The 19,473-nt window shown below is 45.6% G+C and overlaps 1 protein-coding gene across 1 annotated transcript in view; it reads right to left on the bottom strand.

The window, feature by feature from the left end:
- vipr1b (vasoactive intestinal peptide receptor 1b) overlaps positions 1–19,473 on the bottom strand; it is a 244,545-nt gene that overhangs the window by 38,996 nt on the left and 186,076 nt on the right. Inside the window, exon 4 of the mRNA XM_052517592.1 lies at positions 12,482–12,582. Coding sequence (XP_052373552.1) covers positions 12,482–12,582 — 101 coding nt within the window. The remainder of the gene's footprint in view (positions 1–12,481; positions 12,583–19,473) is intronic.

Here is a 19,473-nt window from a genome sequence, read left to right as displayed (position 1 = left end):
TGGAGGCTATATACAGGGTATTACGGTACAGAGTCAATGTGGAGGCAATATACAGGGTGGTACCGGTACAGAGTCAATGTGGAGGCTATATACAGGGGTTACCAGTACAGAGTCAATGTGAGGCTATATACAGGGGTACCGGTACTGAGTCAATGTGGAGGCTATATACAGGGTATTACGGTACAGAGTCAATGTGGAGGCTATATAAAGGGTATTACGGTACAGAGTCAATGTGGAGGCTATATACAGGTATTACGGTACAGAGTCAATGTGGAGACTATATAATAATAATAATAATAATAATAATAATATGCCATTTAGCAGACGCTTTTATCCAAAGCGACTTACAGTCATGTGTGCATACATTCTACGTATGGGTGGTCCCGGGAACAGAGTCAATTTGGAGGCTATATACAGGGTATTACGGTACTGAGTCAATGTGGAGGCTATATACAGGGTATTACGGTACTGAGTCAATGTGGAGGCTATATACAGGGTATTACGGTACAGAGTCAATGTGGAGGCTATATACAGGGTATTACGGTACAGAGTCAATGTGGAGGCTATATACAGGGTATTACGGTACTGAGTCAATGTGGAGGCTATATACAGGGTATTACGGTACAGAGTCAATGTGGAGGCTATATACAGGGTATTACGGTACAGAGTCAATGTGGAGGCTATATACAGGGTATTACGGTACAGAGTCAATGTGGAGGCTCCATACAGGGTAATTACGGTACAGAGTCAATGTGGAGGCTATATACAGGGTGTTACGGTACAGAGTCAATATGGAGGCTATATACAGGGTGTTACCGGTACAGAGTCAATGTGGAGGCTATATACAGGGGATACCGGTACAGAGTCAATGTGGAGGCTATATACAGGGTGTTACCGGTACAGAGTCAATGTGGAGGCTATATACAGGGGATACCGGTACAGAGTCAATGTGGAGGCTATATACAGGGATACCGGTACAGAGTCAATGTGGAGGCTATATACAGGGTGTTACCGGTACAGAGTCAATGTGGAGGCTATAAACAGGGGGTACCGGTACAGGGTCAATGTGGAGGCTATATACAGGGTGTTACGGTACAGAGTCAATGTGAGGCTACATACAGGGGTTACCGGTACAGAGTCAATGTGGAGGCTATTTACAGGGGGTACCGGTACAGAGTCAATGTGGAGGCTCCATACAGGGTAATTACGGTACAGAGTCAATGTGGAGGCTATATACAGGGGTACCGGTACAGAGTCAATGTGGAGGCTATATACAGGGTGTTACCGGTACTGAGTAAATGTGGAGGTTATATACAGGGGGTGCCGGTACAGAGTCAATGTGGAGGCTATATACAGGGTGTTACCGGTACAGAGTCAATGTGGAGGCTATATACAGGTATTACGGTACAGAGTCAATGTGGAGACTATATAATAATAATAATAATAATAATAATAATATGCCATTTAGCAGACGCTTTTATCCAAAGCGACTTACAGTCATGTGTGCATACATTCTACGTATGGGTGGTCCCGGGAACAGAGTCAATTTGGAGGCTATATACAGGGTATTACGGTACTGAGTCAATGTGGAGGCTATATACAGGGTATTACGGTACTGAGTCAATGTGGAGGCTATATACAGGGTATTACGGTACAGAGTCAATGTGGAGGCTATATACAGGGTATTACGGTACGGAGTCAATGTGGAGGCTATATACAGGGTATTACGGTACTGAGTCAATGTGGAGGCTATATACAGGGTATTACGGTACAGAGTCAATGTGGAGGCTATATACAGGGTATTACGGTACAGAGTCAATGTGGAGGCTATATACAGGGTATTACGGTACAGAGTCAATGTGGAGGCTCCATACAGGGTAATTACGGTACAGAGTCAATGTGGAGGCTATATACAGGGTGTTACGGTACAGAGTCAATATGGAGGCTATATACAGGGTGTTACCGGTACAGAGTCAATGTGGAGGCTATATACAGGGGATACCGGTACAGAGTCAATGTGGAGGCTATATACAGGGTGTTACCGGTACAGAGTCAATGTGGAGGCTATATACAGGGGATACCGGTACAGAGTCAATGTGGAGGCTATATACAGGGGATACCGGTACAGAGTCAATGTGGAGGCTATATACAGGGTGTTACCGGTACAGAGTCAATGTGGAGACTATATACAGGGGGTACCGGTACAGGGTCAATGTGGAGGCTATATACAGGGTGTTACGGTACAGAGTCAATGTGAGGCTACATACAGGGTATTACGGTACAGAGTCAATGTGGAGGCTATATACAGGGGTTACCGGTACAGAGTCAATGTGAGGCTATATACAGGGGGTACCGGTACTGAGTCAATGTGGAGGCTATATACAGGGTATTACGGTACAGAGTCAATGTGGAGGCTATATACAGGGTATTACGGTACAGAGTCAATGTGGAGGCTATATACAGGGTATTACGGTACTGAGTCAATGTGGAGGCTATATACAGGGTATTACGGTACTGAGTCAATGTGGAGGCTATATACAGGGGTTACCGGTACAGAGTCAATATGAAGGCTATATACAGGGTGTTACCAGTACTGAGTCAATGTGGAGGCTATATACAGGGGGTACCAGTACTGAGTCAATGTGGAGGCTATATACAGGGTATTACGGTACAGAGTCAATGTGGAGGCAATATACAGGGTGGTACCGGTACAGAGTCAATGTGGAGGCTATATACAGGGGTTACCAGTACAGAGTCAATGTGAGGCTATATGCAGGGGGTACCGGTACTGAGTCAATGTGGAGGCTATATACAGGGTATTACGGTACAGAGTCAATGTGGAGGCTATATACAGGGTATTACGGTACAGAGTCAATGTGGAGGCTATATACAGGGTATTACGGTACTGAGTCAATGTGGAGGCTATATACAGGGTATTACGGTACTGAGTCAATGTGGAGGCTATATACAGGGGTTACCGGTACAGAGTCAATATGAAGGCTATATACAGGGTGTTACCAGTACTGAGTCAATGTGGAGGCTATATACAGGGGGTACCGGTACTGAGTCAATGTGGAGGCTATATACAGGAGGGTACCGGTACAGAGTCAATGTGGAGGCTCCATACAGGGTAATTACGGTACAGAGTCAATGTGGAGGCTATATACAGGGTATTACGGTATAGAGTCAATATGGAGGCTATATACAGGGTGTTACGGTACAGAGTCAATATGGAGGCTATATACAGGGTGTTACCGGTACAGAGTCAATGTGGAGGCTATATACAGGGGATACCGGTACAGAGTCAATGTGGAGGCTATATACAGGGTGTTACCGGTACTGAGTAAATGTGGAGGTTATATACAGGGGGTGCCGGTACAGAGTCAATGTGGAGGCTATATACAGGGTGTTACCGGTACAGAGTCAATGTGGAGGCTATATACAGGGATACCGGTACAGAGTCAATGTGGAGGCTATAAACAAGGGGGCACCGGTACAGGGTCAATGTGGAGGCTATATACAGGGTGTTACGGTACAGAGTCAATGTGAGGCTACATACAGGGTATTACGGTACAGAGTCAATGTGGAGGCTATATACAGGGGTTACCGGTACAGAGTCAATGTGAGGCTATATACAGGGGGTACCGGTACTGAGTCAATGTGGAGGCTATATACAGGGTATTACGGTACAGAGTCAATGTGGAGGCTATATACAGGGTATTACGGTACAGAGTCAATGTGGAGGGTATATACAGGGTATTACGGTACTGAGTCAATGTGGAGGCTATATACAGGGTATTACGGTACTGAGTCAATGTGGAGGCTATATACAGGGGTTACCGGTACAGAGTCAATATGAAGGCTATATACAGGGTGTTACCAGTACTGAGTCAATGTGGAGGCTATATACAGGGGGTACCAGTACTGAGTCAATGTGGAGGCTATATACAGGGTATTACGGTACAGAGTCAATGTGGAGGCAATATACAGGGTGGTACCGGTACAGAGTCAATGTGGAGGCTATATACAGGGGTTACCAGTACAGAGTCAATGTGAGGCTATATACAGGGGGTACCGGTACTGAGTCAATGTGGAGGCTATATACAGGGTATTACGGTACAGAGTCAATGTGGAGGCTATATACAGGGTATTACGGTACAGAGTCAATGTGGAGGCTATATACAGGGTATTACGGTACTGAGTCAATGTGGAGGCTATATACAGGGTATTACGGTACTGAGTCAATGTGGAGGCTATATACAGGGGTTACCGGTACAGAGTCAATATGAAGGCTATATACAGGGTGTTACCAGTACTGAGTCAATGTGGAGGCTATATACAGGGGTACCGGTACTGAGTCAATGTGGAGGCTATATACAGGAGGGCACCGGTACAGAGTCAATGTGGAGGCTCCATACAGGGTAATTACGGTACAGAGTCAATGTGGAGGCTATATACAGGGTATTACGGTATAGAGTCAATATGGAGGCTATATACAGGGTGTTACGGTACAGAGTCAATATGGAGGCTATATACAGGGGGTACCGGTACAGAGTCAATGTGGAGGCTATATACAGGGGATACCGGTACAGAGTCAATATGGAGGCTATATACAGGGTGTTACCGGTACTGAGTAAATGTGGAGGTTATATACAGGGGTGCCGGTACAGAGTCAATGTGGAGGCTATATACAGGGTGTTACGGTACAGAGTCAATGTGAGGCTACATACAGGGTATTACGGTACAGAGTCAATGTGGAGGCAATATACAGGGTGGTACCGGTACAGAGTCAATGTGGAGGCTACATACAGGGGGTACCGGTACAGAGTCAATATGGAGGCTATATACAGGGTGTTACCAGTACTGAGTCAATGTGGAGGCTATATACAGGGGTTACCGGTACAGAGTCAATGTGGAGGCTATATACAGGGGGTACCGGTACTGAGTCAATGTGGAGGCTATATACAGGGTATTACGGTACAGAGTCAATGTGGAGGCTATATACAGGGTATTACGGTACAGAGTCAATGTGGAGGCTATATACAGGGTATTACGGTACTGAGTCAATGTGGAGGCTATATACAGGGTATTACGGTACTGAGTCAATGTGGAGGCTATATACAGGGTATTACGGTACTGAGTCAATGTGGAGGCTATATACAGGGGTTACCGGTACAGAGTCAATATGAAGGCTATATACAGGGTGTTACCAGTACTGAGTCAATGTGGAGGCTATATACAGGGGTACCAGTACTGAGTCAATGTGGAGGCTATTTACAGGGGGTACCGGTACAGAGTCAATGTGGAGGCTCCATACAGGGTAATTACGGTACAGAGTCAATGTGGAGGCTATATACAGGGGTACCGGTACAGAGTCAATGTGGAGGCTATATACAGGGTGTTACCGGTACTGAGTAAATGTGGAGGTTATATACAGGGGGTGCCGGTACAGAGTCAATGTGGAGGCTATATACAGGGTGTTACCGGTACAGAGTCAATGTGGAGGCTATATACAGGTATTACGGTACAGAGTCAATGTGGAGACTATATAATAATAATAATAATAATAATAATAATAATAATATGCCATTTAGCAGACGCTTTTATCCAAAGCGACTTACAGTCATGTGTGCATACATTCTACGTATGGGTGGTCCCGGGAACAGAGTCAATTTGGAGGCTATAAACAGGGTATTACGGTACTGAGTCAATGTGGAGGCTATATACAGGGTATTACGGTACTGAGTCAATGTGGAGGCTATATACAGGGTATTACGGTACAGAGTCAATGTGGAGGCTATATACAGGGTATTACGGTACAGAGTCAATGTGGAGGCTATATACAGGGTATTACGGTACTGAGTCAATGTGGAGGCTATATACAGGGTATTACGGTACAGAGTCAATGTGGAGGCTATATACAGGGTATTACGGTACAGAGTCAATGTGGAGGCTATATACAGGGTATTACGGTACAGCGTCAATGTGGAGGCTCCATACAGGGTAATTACGGTACAGAGTCAATGTGGAGGCTATATACAGGGTGTTACGGTACAGAGTCAATATGGAGGCTATATACAGGGTGTTACCAGTACAGAGTCAATGTGGAGGCTATATACAGGGGATACCGGTACAGAGTCAATGTGGAGGCTATATACAGGGTGTTACCGGTACAGAGTCAATGTGGAGGCTATATACAGGGGATACCGGTACAGAGTCAATGTGGAGGCTATATACAGGGATACCGGTACAGAGTCAATGTGGAGGCTATAAACAGGGGTACCGGTACAGGGTCAATGTGGAGGCTATATACAGGGTGTTACGGTACAGAGTCAATGTGAGGCTACATACAGGGTATTACGGTACAGAGTCAATGTGGAGGCTATATACAGGGGTTACCGGTACAGAGTCAATGTGAGGCTATATACAGGGGGTACTGGTACTGAGTCAATGTGGAGGCTATATACAGGGTATTACGGTACAGAGTCAATGTGGAGGCTATATACAGGGTATTACGGTACAGAGTCAATGTGGAGGCTATATACAGGGTATTACGGTACTGAGTCAATGTGGAGGCTATATACAGGGTATTACGGTACTGAGTCAATGTGGAGGCTATATACAGGGGTTACCGGTACAGAGTCAATATGAAGGCTATATACAGGGTGTTACCAGTACTGAGTCAATGTGGAGGCTATATACAGGGGGTACCAGTACTGAGTCAATGTGGAGGCTATATACAGGGTATTACGGTACAGAGTCAATGTGGAGGCAATATACAGGGTGGTACCGGTACAGAGTCAATGTGGAGGCTATATACAGGGGTTACCAGTACAGAGTCAATGTGAGGCTATATACAGGGGGTACCGGTACTGAGTCAATGTGGAGGCTATATACAGGGTATTACGGTACAGAGTCAATGTGGAGGCTATATACAGGGTATTACGGTACAGAGTCAATGTGGAGGCTATATACAGGGTATTACGGTACTGAGTCAATGTGGAGGCTATATACAGGGTATTACGGTACTGAGTCAATGTGGAGGCTATATACAGGGGTTACCGGTACAGAGTCAATATGAAGGCTATATACAGGGTGTTACCAGTACTGAGTCAATGTGGAGGCTATATACAGGGGTACCGGTACTGAGTCAATGTGGAGGCTATATACAGGAGGGTACCGGTACAGAGTCAATGTGGAGGCTCCATACAGGGTAATTACGGTACAGAGTCAATGTGGAGGCTATATACAGGGTATTACGGTATAGAGTCAATATGGAGGCTATATACAGGGTGTTACGGTACTGAGTCAATGTGGAGGCTATATACAGGGTATTACGGTACTGAGTCAATGTGGAGGCTATATACAGGGTATTACGGTACTGAGTCAATGTGGAGGCTATATACAGGGGTTACCGGTACAGAGTCAATATGAAGGCTATATACAGGGTGTTACCAGTACTGAGTCAATGTGGAGGCTATATACAGGGGTACCAGTACTGAGTCAATGTGGAGGCTATATACAGGGGGTACCGGTACAGAGTCAATGTGGAGGCTCCATACAGGGTAATTACGGTACAGAGTCAATGTGGAGGCTATATACAGGGGTACCGGTACAGAGTCAATGTGGAGGCTATATACAGGGTGTTACCGGTACTGAGTAAATGTGGAGGTTATATACAGGGGGTGCCGGTACAGAGTCAATGTGGAGGCTATATACAGGGTGTTACCGGTACAGAGTCAATGTGGAGGCTATATACAGGGGTGCCGGTACAGAGTCAATGTGGAGGCTATATACAGAGGGTACCGGTACAGAGTCAATGTGGAGGTTATATACAGGGGGTGCCGGTACAGAGTCAATGTGGAGGCTATATACAGGGGGTACCGGTACAGAGTCAATGTGGAGGCTATATACAGGGGTACCGGTACAGAGTCATTGTGGAGGCTATATACAGGGGGTACCGGTACAGAGTCAATGTGGAGGTTATATACAGGGGGTGCCGGTACAGAGTCAATGTGGAGGCTATATACAGGGTGTTACCGGTACAGAGTCAATGTGGAGGCTATATACAGGGTGTTACCGGTACAGAGTCAATGTGGAGGCTATATACAGGGTGTTACCGGTACAGAGTCAATGTGGAGGCTATATACAGGGTGTTACCGGTACAGAGTCAATGTGGAGGCTATATACAGGGGTTACCGGTACTGAGTAAATGTGGAGGTTATATACAGGGGTGCCGGTACAGAGTCAATGTGGAGGCTATATACAGGGTGGTACCGGTACAGAGTCAATGTGGAGGCTATATACAGGGTGTTACTGGTACAGAGTCAATGTGGAGGCTATATACAGGGATACCGGTACAGAGTCAATGTGGAGGCTATAAACAGGGGGTACCGGTACAGGGTCAATGTGGAGGCTATATACAGGGTGTTACGGTACAGAGTCAATGTGAGGCTACATACAGGGTATTACGGTACAGAGTCAATGTGGAGGCAATATACAGGGTGGTACCGGTACAGAGTCAATGTGGAGGCTATATACAGGGTGTTACCGGTACAGAGTCAATGTGGAGGCTATATACAGGGGTTACCGGTACTGAGTAAATGTGGAGGTTATATACAGGGGGTGCCGGTACAGAGTCAATGTGGAGGCTATATACAGGGTGGTACCGGTACAGAGTCAATGTGGAGGCTATATACAGGGTGTTACTGGTACAGAGTCAATGTGGAGGCTATATACAGGGATACCGGTACAGAGTCAATGTGGAGGCTATAAACAGGGGGTACCGGTACAGGGTCAATGTGGAGGCTATATACAGGGTGTTACGGTACAGAGTCAATGTGAGGCTACATACAGGGTATTACGGTACAGAGTCAATGTGGAGGCAATATACAGGGTGGTACCGGTACAGAGTCAATGTGGAGGCTATATACAGGGATTACCGGTACAGAGTCAATGTGAGGCTATATACAGGGTGTTACGGTACAGAGTCAATGTGGAGGCAATATACAGGGATTACCGGTACAGAGTCAATGTGGAGGCTATATACAGGTGGTACCGGTACAGAGTCAATATGGAGGCTATATACAGGGTGTTACCAGTACTGAGTCAATGTGGAGGCTACATACAGGGTTTACCGGTACAGAGTCAATATGGAGGCTATATACAGGGTGTTACCAGTACTGAGTCAATGTGGAGGCTATATACAGGGGTTACCGGTACAGAGTCAATGTGAGGCTATATACAGGGGGTACCGGCACTGAGTCAATGTGGAGGCTATATACAGGGTATTACGGTACAGAGTCAATGTGGAGGCTATATACAGGGTATTACGGTACAGAGTCAATGTGGAGGCTATATACAGGGTATTACGGTATTGAGTCAATGTGGAGGCTATATACAGGGTATTACGGTACTGAGTCAATGTGGAGGCTATATACAGGGTATTACGGTACTGAGTCAATGTGGAGGCTATATACAGGGGTTACCGGTACAGAGTCAATATGAAGGCTATATACAGGGTGTTACCAGTACTGAGTCAATGTGGAGGCTATATACAGGGGGTACCAGTACTGAGTCAATGTGGAGGCTATATACAGGGGGGTACCGGTACAGAGTCAATATGGAGGCTATATACAGGGTGTTACCGGTACTGAGTAAATGTGGAGGTTATATACAGGGGGTGCCGGTACAGAGTCAATGTGGAGGCTATATACAGGGGTTACCGGTACAGAGTCAATGTGGAGGCTATATACAGGGGTTACCGGTACAGAGTCAATGTGGAGGTTATATACAGGGGGTTACCGGTACAGAGTCAATGTGGAGACTATATACAGGGGGGTACTGGTACAGAGTCAATGTGGAGGCTGTATACAGGGGGTACCGGTACAGAGTCAATGTGGAGGCTAAATACAGGGGGGTACTGGTACAGAGTCAATGTGGAGGCTGTATACAGGGGGTACCGGTACAGAGTCAATGTGGAGGCTATATACAGGGGGTACCGGTACCGAGTCAATGTGCAAGGGTTCAGGTTAGTCAAATTATTTTGTACATGTAGGTAGGGGTAAAGTGACTATGCATAGATAATAAACAGTGAGAAAACAAAGGTAGGGGGCCGTGTCAATGTAAATAGTCGGTAGGTGGCCATTTGATACATTTTTCAGCAGTTTTATGAGTTGGGGGGAGAATTTTGGTCCTAGACAAACAAAGCCTGCCATCAGTAACACACTACGCCGCCAGGGACTCAAATCCTGCAGTGCCAGACGTGTCCCCCTGCTTAAGCCAGTACATGTCCAGGCCCATCTGAAGTTTGCTGGAGAGCATTTGGATGATCCAGAAGAAGATTGGGAGAATGTCATATGGTCAGATGAAACCAAAATATAACTTTTTGGTAAAAACTCAACTCGTCGTGTTTGGAGGACAAAGGATGCTGAGATGCATGGGGGTGGAAACATCATGCTTTGGGGCTGTTTTTCTGCAAAGGGACCAGGACAACTGATCCGTGTAAAGGAAAGAATGAATGGGGCCATGTATTGTGAGATTTTGAGTGAAAACCTCCTTCCATCAGCAAGGGCATTGAAGATGAACCGTGGCTGGATCTTTCAGCATGACAATGATCCCAAACACACCGCCCGGGCAACGAAGGAGTGGCTTCGTAAGAAGCATTTCATGGTCCTGGAGTGGTCTAGCCAGTCTCCAGATCTCAACCCAATAGAAAATCTTTGGAGGGAGTTGAAAGTCCGTGTTGCCCAGCAACAGCCCCAAAACATCACTGCTCTAGAGGATATCTGCATGGAGGAATGGGCCAAAATACCAGCAACAGTGTGTGAAAACCTTGTGAAGACTTACAGAAAACGTTTGACCTCTGTCATTGCCAACAAAGGGTATATAACAAAGTATTGAGATAAACTTTTGTTATTGACCAAATACTTATTTTCCACCATAATTTGCAAATAAATTCATTAAAAACCCTACAATGTGATTTTCTGGATTCTTTTTCTTCTCATTTTGTCTGTCATAGTTGAAGTGTACCTATGATGAAAATTACAGGCCTCTCTCATCTTTTTAAGTGGGAGAACTTGCACAATTGGTGGCTGACTAAATACTTTTTTGCCCCACTGTATATGGTAGGAAGCTTGGCCCCAGTGATGTACTGGGCTGGACGCACTACATACACTCTGTAGCGCCTTACGGGCAGATGCCGAGCAGTTGCCATACCAGGCAGTGATGCAACCGGTCAGGATGCTCTCGATGGTGCAGCTGAAGCACATTTTGAGGATCTGGGGACCCATGCAAAATCTTTTTAGCCTCCTGAGGGGGGAAAGGTGTTGTCGAACCCTCTTCACGACTGTCTTGGTGTGTTTGGACCATGATATTTCGTTGGTGATTTGGACACCAAGGATCTTGAAACTCTCGACCCGGCTTTTCCTGTAGTCTACGATCAGCTCCTTTGTCTTGCTCACATTGAAAGAGAGGTTGTTGTTCTGGCACTACACTGCCAGGTCTCTGACCTCCTTTCTATAGGCTGTCTCATCGTTGTTGTGTCATCAGCAAACTTATTGATGATGTTGGAGTCGTGCTTGGCTATGCAGTGGTGGGTGAACAGGGAGTACAGGACGGGACTAAGTACGCACCCCTGAGTGGCCTCAGTGTTGAGCATCAGTGTGGTGGAGGTGTTGTCGCCTACCCTTACCACCTGGGGGTGGCCCATCAGCAAGTCCAGGATCCAGTTGTAGAGAAAGGTGTTTAGTCCAGAGTCCTTAACTTAGTGATGAGCTTTGTGGGCACTATGGTGTTGAATAATGAGCTGTAGTCAATGAATAGCATTCAGGGTGTTCATATTTGTCCAGGTGTGAAAGGGCAGCATGGAGTGCGATTGAGGATGCGTCATATGTAGATCTGTTGGGGCGGTATGTGAATTGGAGTGGGTCTAGGGTTTCTGGGATGATGGTGTTGATGTGAGCCATGACCAGCCTTTCAAAGCACTTCATGGCTACCGACGTGAGTGCTACGGGGCGGTAGTCATTTAGACAGGTTACCTTCTTTTCCTTGGGCACAGGGACTATGGTGGTCTGCTTGAAACATGTAGGTATTACAGACTCGGTCAGGGAGAGGTTGAAAATGTCAGTGAAGACACTTGTCAGTTGGTCCACACATGCTTGGAGTACACGTCCTGGTAATCCGTCTGGCCCCGCGGCCTTGTGAATGTGGACCTATTTAAAGGTCTTGCTCACATCGGCTGCAGAGAGCGTGATCACACAGTCTTCCGGAACAGCTGGTGCTCTCATGCATGCTTCAACCCTCCGGAACAGCATTCAACTCACATAATGCATAGATGTATTTCATGTAAAAAACAAACAAACAATGAAATCGAACCGACCACAAATAGCACAAAGTGCTGAGCACTAACATTCAGACAAACATCATTATTCAGTAAGTGCCAGACAAGCAGACAGGAGGCATGGGGGGGAGATGTACTCACGTCATCTCCAGTGTTGTTGGAGTTATAACCACAGTTCAGGGCGATGTCCAGTGGCTGCAGTTCAGTCCAACCCTCTGAGGTACATGTCTTGGACAGGTTACCTAGGGAACACATAATACAGGTAGAGGTTACCTAGAGAACACAGGATACAGGTAGAGGTTACCTAGAGAACACAGGATACAGGTAGATGTTACCTAGAGAACACAGGATACAGGTAGATGTTACCTAGAGAACACATGATACAGGTAGAGGTTACCTAGAGAACACATGATACAGGTAGAGGTTACCTAGAGAACACAGGATACAGGTAGAGGTTACCTAGAGAACACATGATACAGGTAGAGGTTACCTAGAGAACACAGGATACAGGTAGATGTTACCTAGAGAACACAGGATACAGGTAGATGATACCTAGAGAACACAGGATACAGGTAGAGGTTACCTAGAGAACACAGGATACAGGTAGATGTTACCTAGAGAACACAGGATACAGGTAGAGGTTACCTAGAGAACACAGGATACAGGTAGATGTTACCTAGAGAACACAGGATACAGGTAGATGTTACCTAGAGAACACATGATACAGGTAGAGGTTACCTAGAGAACACAGGATACAGGTAGATGATACCTAGAGAACACAGGATACAGGTAGATGTTACCTAGAGAACACAGGATACAGGTAGATGTTACCTAGAGAACACATAATACAGGTAGAGGTTACCTAGAGAACACAGGATACAGGTAGATGTTACCTAGAGAACACATGATACAGGTAGAGGTTACCTAGAGAACACAGGATACAGGTAGATGTTACCTAGAGAACACATGATACAGGTAGAGGTTACCTAGAGAACACAGGATACAGGTAGATGTTACCTAGAGAACACAGGATACAGGTAGATGTTACCTAGAGAACACATGATACAGGTAGATGTTACCTAGAGAACACAGGATACAGGTAGATGTTACCTAGAGAACACAGGATACAGGTAGAGGTTACCTAGAGAACACATGATACAGGTAGATGTTACCTAGAGAACACATGATACAGGTAGATGTTACCTAGAGAACACAGGATACAGGTAGATGTTACCTAGAGAACACAGGATACAGGTAGATGTTACCTAGAGAACACATGATACAGGTAGATGTTACCTAGAGAACACATGATACAGGTAGATGTTACCTAGAGAACACAGGATACATGTAGAGGTTACCTAGAGAACACAGGATACAGGTAGATGTTACCTAGGGAACACAGGATACAGGTAGATGTTACCTAGAGAACACAGGATACAGGTAGATGTTACCTAGTGAACACAGGATACAGGTAGAGGTTACCTAGAGAACACATGATACAGGTAGAGGTTACCTAGAGAACACATAATACAGGTAGAGGTTACCTAGAGAACACAGGATACAGGTAGATGTTACCTAGAGAACACAGGATACAGGTAGATGTTACCTAGAGAACACAGGATACAGGTAGAGGTTACCTAGAGAACACAGGATACAGGTAGAGGTTACCTAGAGAACACATGATACAGGTAGATGTTACCTAGAGAACACATGATACAGGTAGATGTTACCTAGAGAACACAGGATACAGGTAGATGTTACCTAGAGAACACATGATACAGGTAGATGTTACCTAGAGAACACAGGATACAGGTAGAGGTTACCTAGAGAACACAGGATACAGGTAGAGGTTACCTAGAGAACACATGATACAGGTAGATGTTACCTAGAGAACACAGGATACAGGTAGATGTTACCTAGGTAACACAGGATACAGGTAGATGTTACCTAGAGAACACATGATACAGGTAGATGTTACCTAGAGAACACAGGATACAGGTAGAGGTTACCTAGAGAAAACAGGATACAGGTAGAGGTTACCTAGAGAACACAGGATACAGGTAGAGGTTACCTAGAGAACACATGATACAGGTAGATGTTACCTAGAGAACACATGATACAGGTAGATGTTACCTAGAGAACACAGGATACAGGTAGATGTTACCTAGAGAACACAGGATACAGGTAGATGTTACCTAGAGAACACAGGATACAGGTAGATGTTACCTAGAGAACACAGGATACAGGTAGAGGTTACCTAGAGAACACAGGATACAGGTAGATGTTACCTAGAGAACACATGATACAGGTAGATGTTACCTAGAGAACACAGGATACAGGTAGAGGTTACCTAGAGAACACAGGATACAGGTAGAGGTTACCTAGAGAACACATGATACAGGTAGACGTTACCTAGAGAACACATGATACAGGTAGACGTTACCTAGAGAACACAGGATACAGGTAGATGTTACCTAGAGAACACAGGATACAGGTAGAGGTTACCTAGAGAACACATGATACAGGTAGACGTTACCTAGAGAACACATGATACAGGTAGATGTTACCTAGAGAACACATGATACAGGTAGACGTTACCTAGAGAACACATGATACAGGTAGATGTTACCTAGAGAACACAGGATACATGTAGATGTTACCTAGAGAACACATGATACAGGTAGATGTTACCTAGAGAACACATGATACAGGTAGAGGTTATCTAGAGAACACATGATACAGGTAGAGGTTACCTAGAGAACACAGGATACAGGTAGATGTTACCTAGGGAACACATGATACAGGTAGAGGTTACCTAGAGAACACAGGATACAGGTAGATGTTACCTAGAGAACACATGATACAGGTAGATGTTACCTAGAGAACACATGATACAGGTAGATGTTACCTAGAGAACACATGATACAGGTAGAGGTTACCTAGAGAACACATGATACAGGTAGATGTTACCTAGAGAACACAGGATACAGGTAGATGTTACCTAGAGAACACAGGATACAGGTAGATGTTACCTAGAGAACACAGGATACAGGTAGAGGTTACCTAGAGAACACAGGATACAGGTAGATGTTACCTAGAGAACACAGGATACAGGTAGAGGTTACCTAGAGAACACATGATACAGGTAGATGTTACCTAGAGAACACATGATACAGGTAGATGTTACCTAGAGAACACATGATACAGGTAGATGTTACCTAGAGAACACATGATACAGGTAGATGTTACCTAGAGAACACAGGATACAGGTAGAGGTTACCTAGAGAACACATGATACAGGTAGATGTTACCTAGAGAACACATGATACAGGTAGATGTTACCTAGAGAACACAGGATACAGGTAGATGTTACCTAGAGAACACATGATACAGGTAGATGTTACCTAGAGAACACATGATACAGGTAGATGTTACCTAGAGAACACATGATACAGGTAGAGGTTACCTAGAGAACACATGATACAGGTAGATGTTACCTAGAGAACACAGGATACAGGTAGAGGTTACCTAGAGAACACAGGATACAGGTAGATGTTACCTAGAGAACACAGGATACAGGTAGAGGTTACCTAGAGAACACAGGATACAGGTAGATGTTACCTAGAGAACACAGGATACAGGTAGATGTTACCTAGAGAACACAGGATACAGGTAGAGGTTACCTAAAGAACACATGATACAGGTAGATGTTACCTAGAGAACGCAGGATACAGGTAGATGTTACCTAGAGAACACATGATACAGGTAGAGGTTACCTAGAGAACACAGGATACAGGTAGATGTTACCTAGAGAACACAGGATACAGGTAGAGGTTACCTAGAGAACACAGGATACAGGTAGATATTACCTAGAGAACACAGGATACAGGTAGATGTTACCTAGAGAACACATGATACAGGTAGAGGTTACCTAGAGAACACAGGATACAGGTAGATATTACCTAGAGAACACAGGATACAGGTAGATGTTACCTAGAGAACACATGATACAGGTAGATGTTACCTAGAGAACACAGGATACAGGTAGATGTTACCTAGAGAACACAGGATACAGGTAGATGTTACCTAGAGAACACATGATACAGGTAGATGTTACCTAGAGAACACAGGATACAGGTAGATGTTACCTAGAGAACACATGATACAGGTAGAGGTTACCTAGAGAACACAGGATACAGGTAGATGTTACCTAGGGAACACAGGATACAGGTAGATGTTACCTAGAGAACACAGGATACAGGTAGATGTTACCTAGAGAACACATGATACAGGTAGAGGTTACCCAGAGAACACATAATACAGGTAGAGGTTACCTAGAGAACACAGGATACAGGTAGATGTTACCTAGAGAACACATGATACAGGTAGAGGTTACCTAGAGAACACAGGATACAGGTAGATGTTACCTAGAGAACACAGGATACAGGTAGATGTTACCTAGTGAACACAGGATACAGGTAGAGGTTACCTAGAGAACACATGATACAGGTAGAGGTTACCTAGAGAACACATAATACAGGTAGAGGTTACCTAGAGAACACAGGATACAGGTAGATGTTACCTAGAGAACACAGGATACAGGTAGATGTTACCTAGAGAACACAGGATACAGGTAGATGTTACCTAGAGAACACATGATACAGGTAGAGGTTACCTAGAGAACACATGATACAGGTAGATGTTACCTAGAGAACACATGATACAGGTAGATGTTACCTAGAGAACACAGGATACAGGTAGATGTTACCTAGAGAACACATGATACAGGTAGATGTTACCTAGAGAACACATGATACAGGTAGAGGTTATCTAGAGAACACATGATACAGGTAGAGGTTACCTAGAGAACACAGGATACAGGTAGATGTTACCTAGGGAACACATGATACAGGTAGAGGTTACCTAGAGAACACAGGATACAGGTAGATGTTGTTTATGTTTAGATGGAGTAGCCAACTCCCCCAGAGTTTAGATGGAGTAGCCAACCCCCCAGAGTTTAGATGGAGTAGCCAACTCCCCAGAGTTTAGATGGAGTAGCCAACTCCCCAGAGTTTAGACGAAGTAGCCAACTCCCCCAGAGTTTAGATGGAGTAGCCAAATCCCCAGAGTTTAGATGGAGTAGCCAACCCCCAGAGTTTAGATGGATTAGCCAGCCCCAGAGTTTAGACGAAGTAGCCAACTCCCCAGAGTTTAGATGGAGTAGCCAACCCCTCAGAGTTTAGATGGAGTAGCCAACCCCCAGAGTTTAGATGGATTAGCCAACCCCAGAGTTTAGATGAAGTAGCCAACTCCCCCAGAGTTTAGATGGAGTAGCCAACTCCCCCAGAGTTTAGATGGAGTAGCCAACTCCCCCAGAGTTTATATGGAGTAGCCAACTCCCCCAGAGTTTAGATGGAGTAGCCAACTCCCCCATAGTTTAGATGGAGTAGCCAACTCCCCCAGAGTTTAGATGGATTAGCCAACTCCCCCAGAGTTTAGATGGAGTAGCCAACCCCCAGAGTTTAGATGGAGTAGCCAACCCCAGAGTTTATATGGAGTAGCCAACTCCCCCAGAGTTTAGACGAAGTAGCCAACTCCCCAGAGTTTAGACGAAGTAGCCAACTCCCCAGAGTTTATATGGAGTAGCCAACTCCCCCAGAGTTTAGATGGAGTAGCCAACCCCCAGAGTTTAGATGGAGTAGCCAACTCCCCAGAGTTTAGACGAAGTAGCCAACTCCCCCAGAGTTTAGATGGAGTAGCCAACTCCCCAGAGTTTAGATGGAGTAGCCAACTCCCCAGAGTTTAGATGGAGTAGCCAACCCCCAGAGTTTAGATGGATTAGCCAGCCCCCAGAGTTTAGACGAAGTAGCCAACTCCCCAGAGGTTAGATGGAGTAGCCAACTCCCCAGAGTTAAGATGGAGTAGCCAACTCCCCAGAGTTTAGATGGAGTAGCCAACTCCCCAGAGTTTCGATGGAGTAGCCAACCCCCAGAGTTTAGATGGAGTAGCCAACCCCCAGAGTTTAGATGGAGTAGCCAACTCCCCAGAGTTTAGATGGAGTAGCCAACTCCCCAGAGTTTAGATGGAGTAGCCAACTCCCCAGAGTTAAGATGGAGTAGCCAACTCCCCAGAGTTTAGATGAAGTAGCCAACTCCCCAGAGTTTAGATGAAGTAGCCAACTCCCCAGAGTTTAGATGGAGTAGCCAACTCCCCAGAGTTTAGATGGAGTAGCCAACTCCCCCAGAGTTTAGATGGAGTAGCCAACTCCCCCAGAGTTTAGATGGAGTAGCCAACTCCCCCAGAGTTTAGATGGAGTAGCCAACTCCCCCAGAGTTTAGATGGAGTAGCCAACCCCCAGAGTTTAGATGGAGTAGCCAACTCCCCCAGAGTTTAGATGGAGTAGCCAACTCCCCCAGAGTTTAGATGGAGTAGCCAACTCCCCCAGAGTTTAGATGGAGTAGCCAACTCCCCCAGAGTTTAGATGGAGTAGCCAACTCCCCCAGAGTTTAGATGGAGTAGCCAACTCCCCCAGAGTTTAGATGGAGTAGCCAACCCCCAGAGTTTAGATGGAGTAGCCAACTCCCCCAGAGTTTAGATGGAGTAGCCAACTCCCCAGAGTTTAGACGAGTAGCCAACTCCCCCAGAGTTTAGATGGAGTAGCCAACTCCCCAGAGTTTAGATGGAGTAGCCAACCCCCCAGAGTTTAGATGGAGTAGCCAACCCCCAGAGTTTAGATGGAGTAGCCAACCCCCAGAGTTTAGATGGAGTAGCCAACTCCCCAGAGTTTAGATGGAGTAGCCAACTCCCCAGAGTTTAGACGAAGTAGCCAACTCCCCAGAGTTTAGATGGAGTAGCCAACTCCCCAGAGTTTAGATGGAGTAGCCAACCCCCAGAGTTTAGATGGAGTAGCCAACTCCCCAGAGTTTAGATGGAGTAGCCAACTCCCCCAGAGTTTAGACGAAGTAGCCAACTCCCCCAGAGTTTAGATGGAGTAGCCAACTCCCCAGAGTTTAGATGGAGTAGCCAACCCCCAGAGTTTAGATGGAGTAGCCAACTCCCCAGAGTTTAGATGGAGTAGCCAACTCCCCAGAGTTTAGACGAAGTAGCCAACTCCCCAGAGTTTAGATGGAGTA

The sequence above is a fragment of the Oncorhynchus keta genome, unplaced genomic scaffold, assembly GCF_023373465.1.
Source record: "Oncorhynchus keta strain PuntledgeMale-10-30-2019 unplaced genomic scaffold, Oket_V2 Un_scaffold_8670_pilon_pilon, whole genome shotgun sequence".
Lineage (NCBI taxonomy): Eukaryota > Metazoa > Chordata > Actinopteri > Salmoniformes > Salmonidae > Oncorhynchus > Oncorhynchus keta.
Note: the sequence above shows the minus strand (reverse complement) of the source record. Positions and strands in the feature narration are given on the sequence as shown.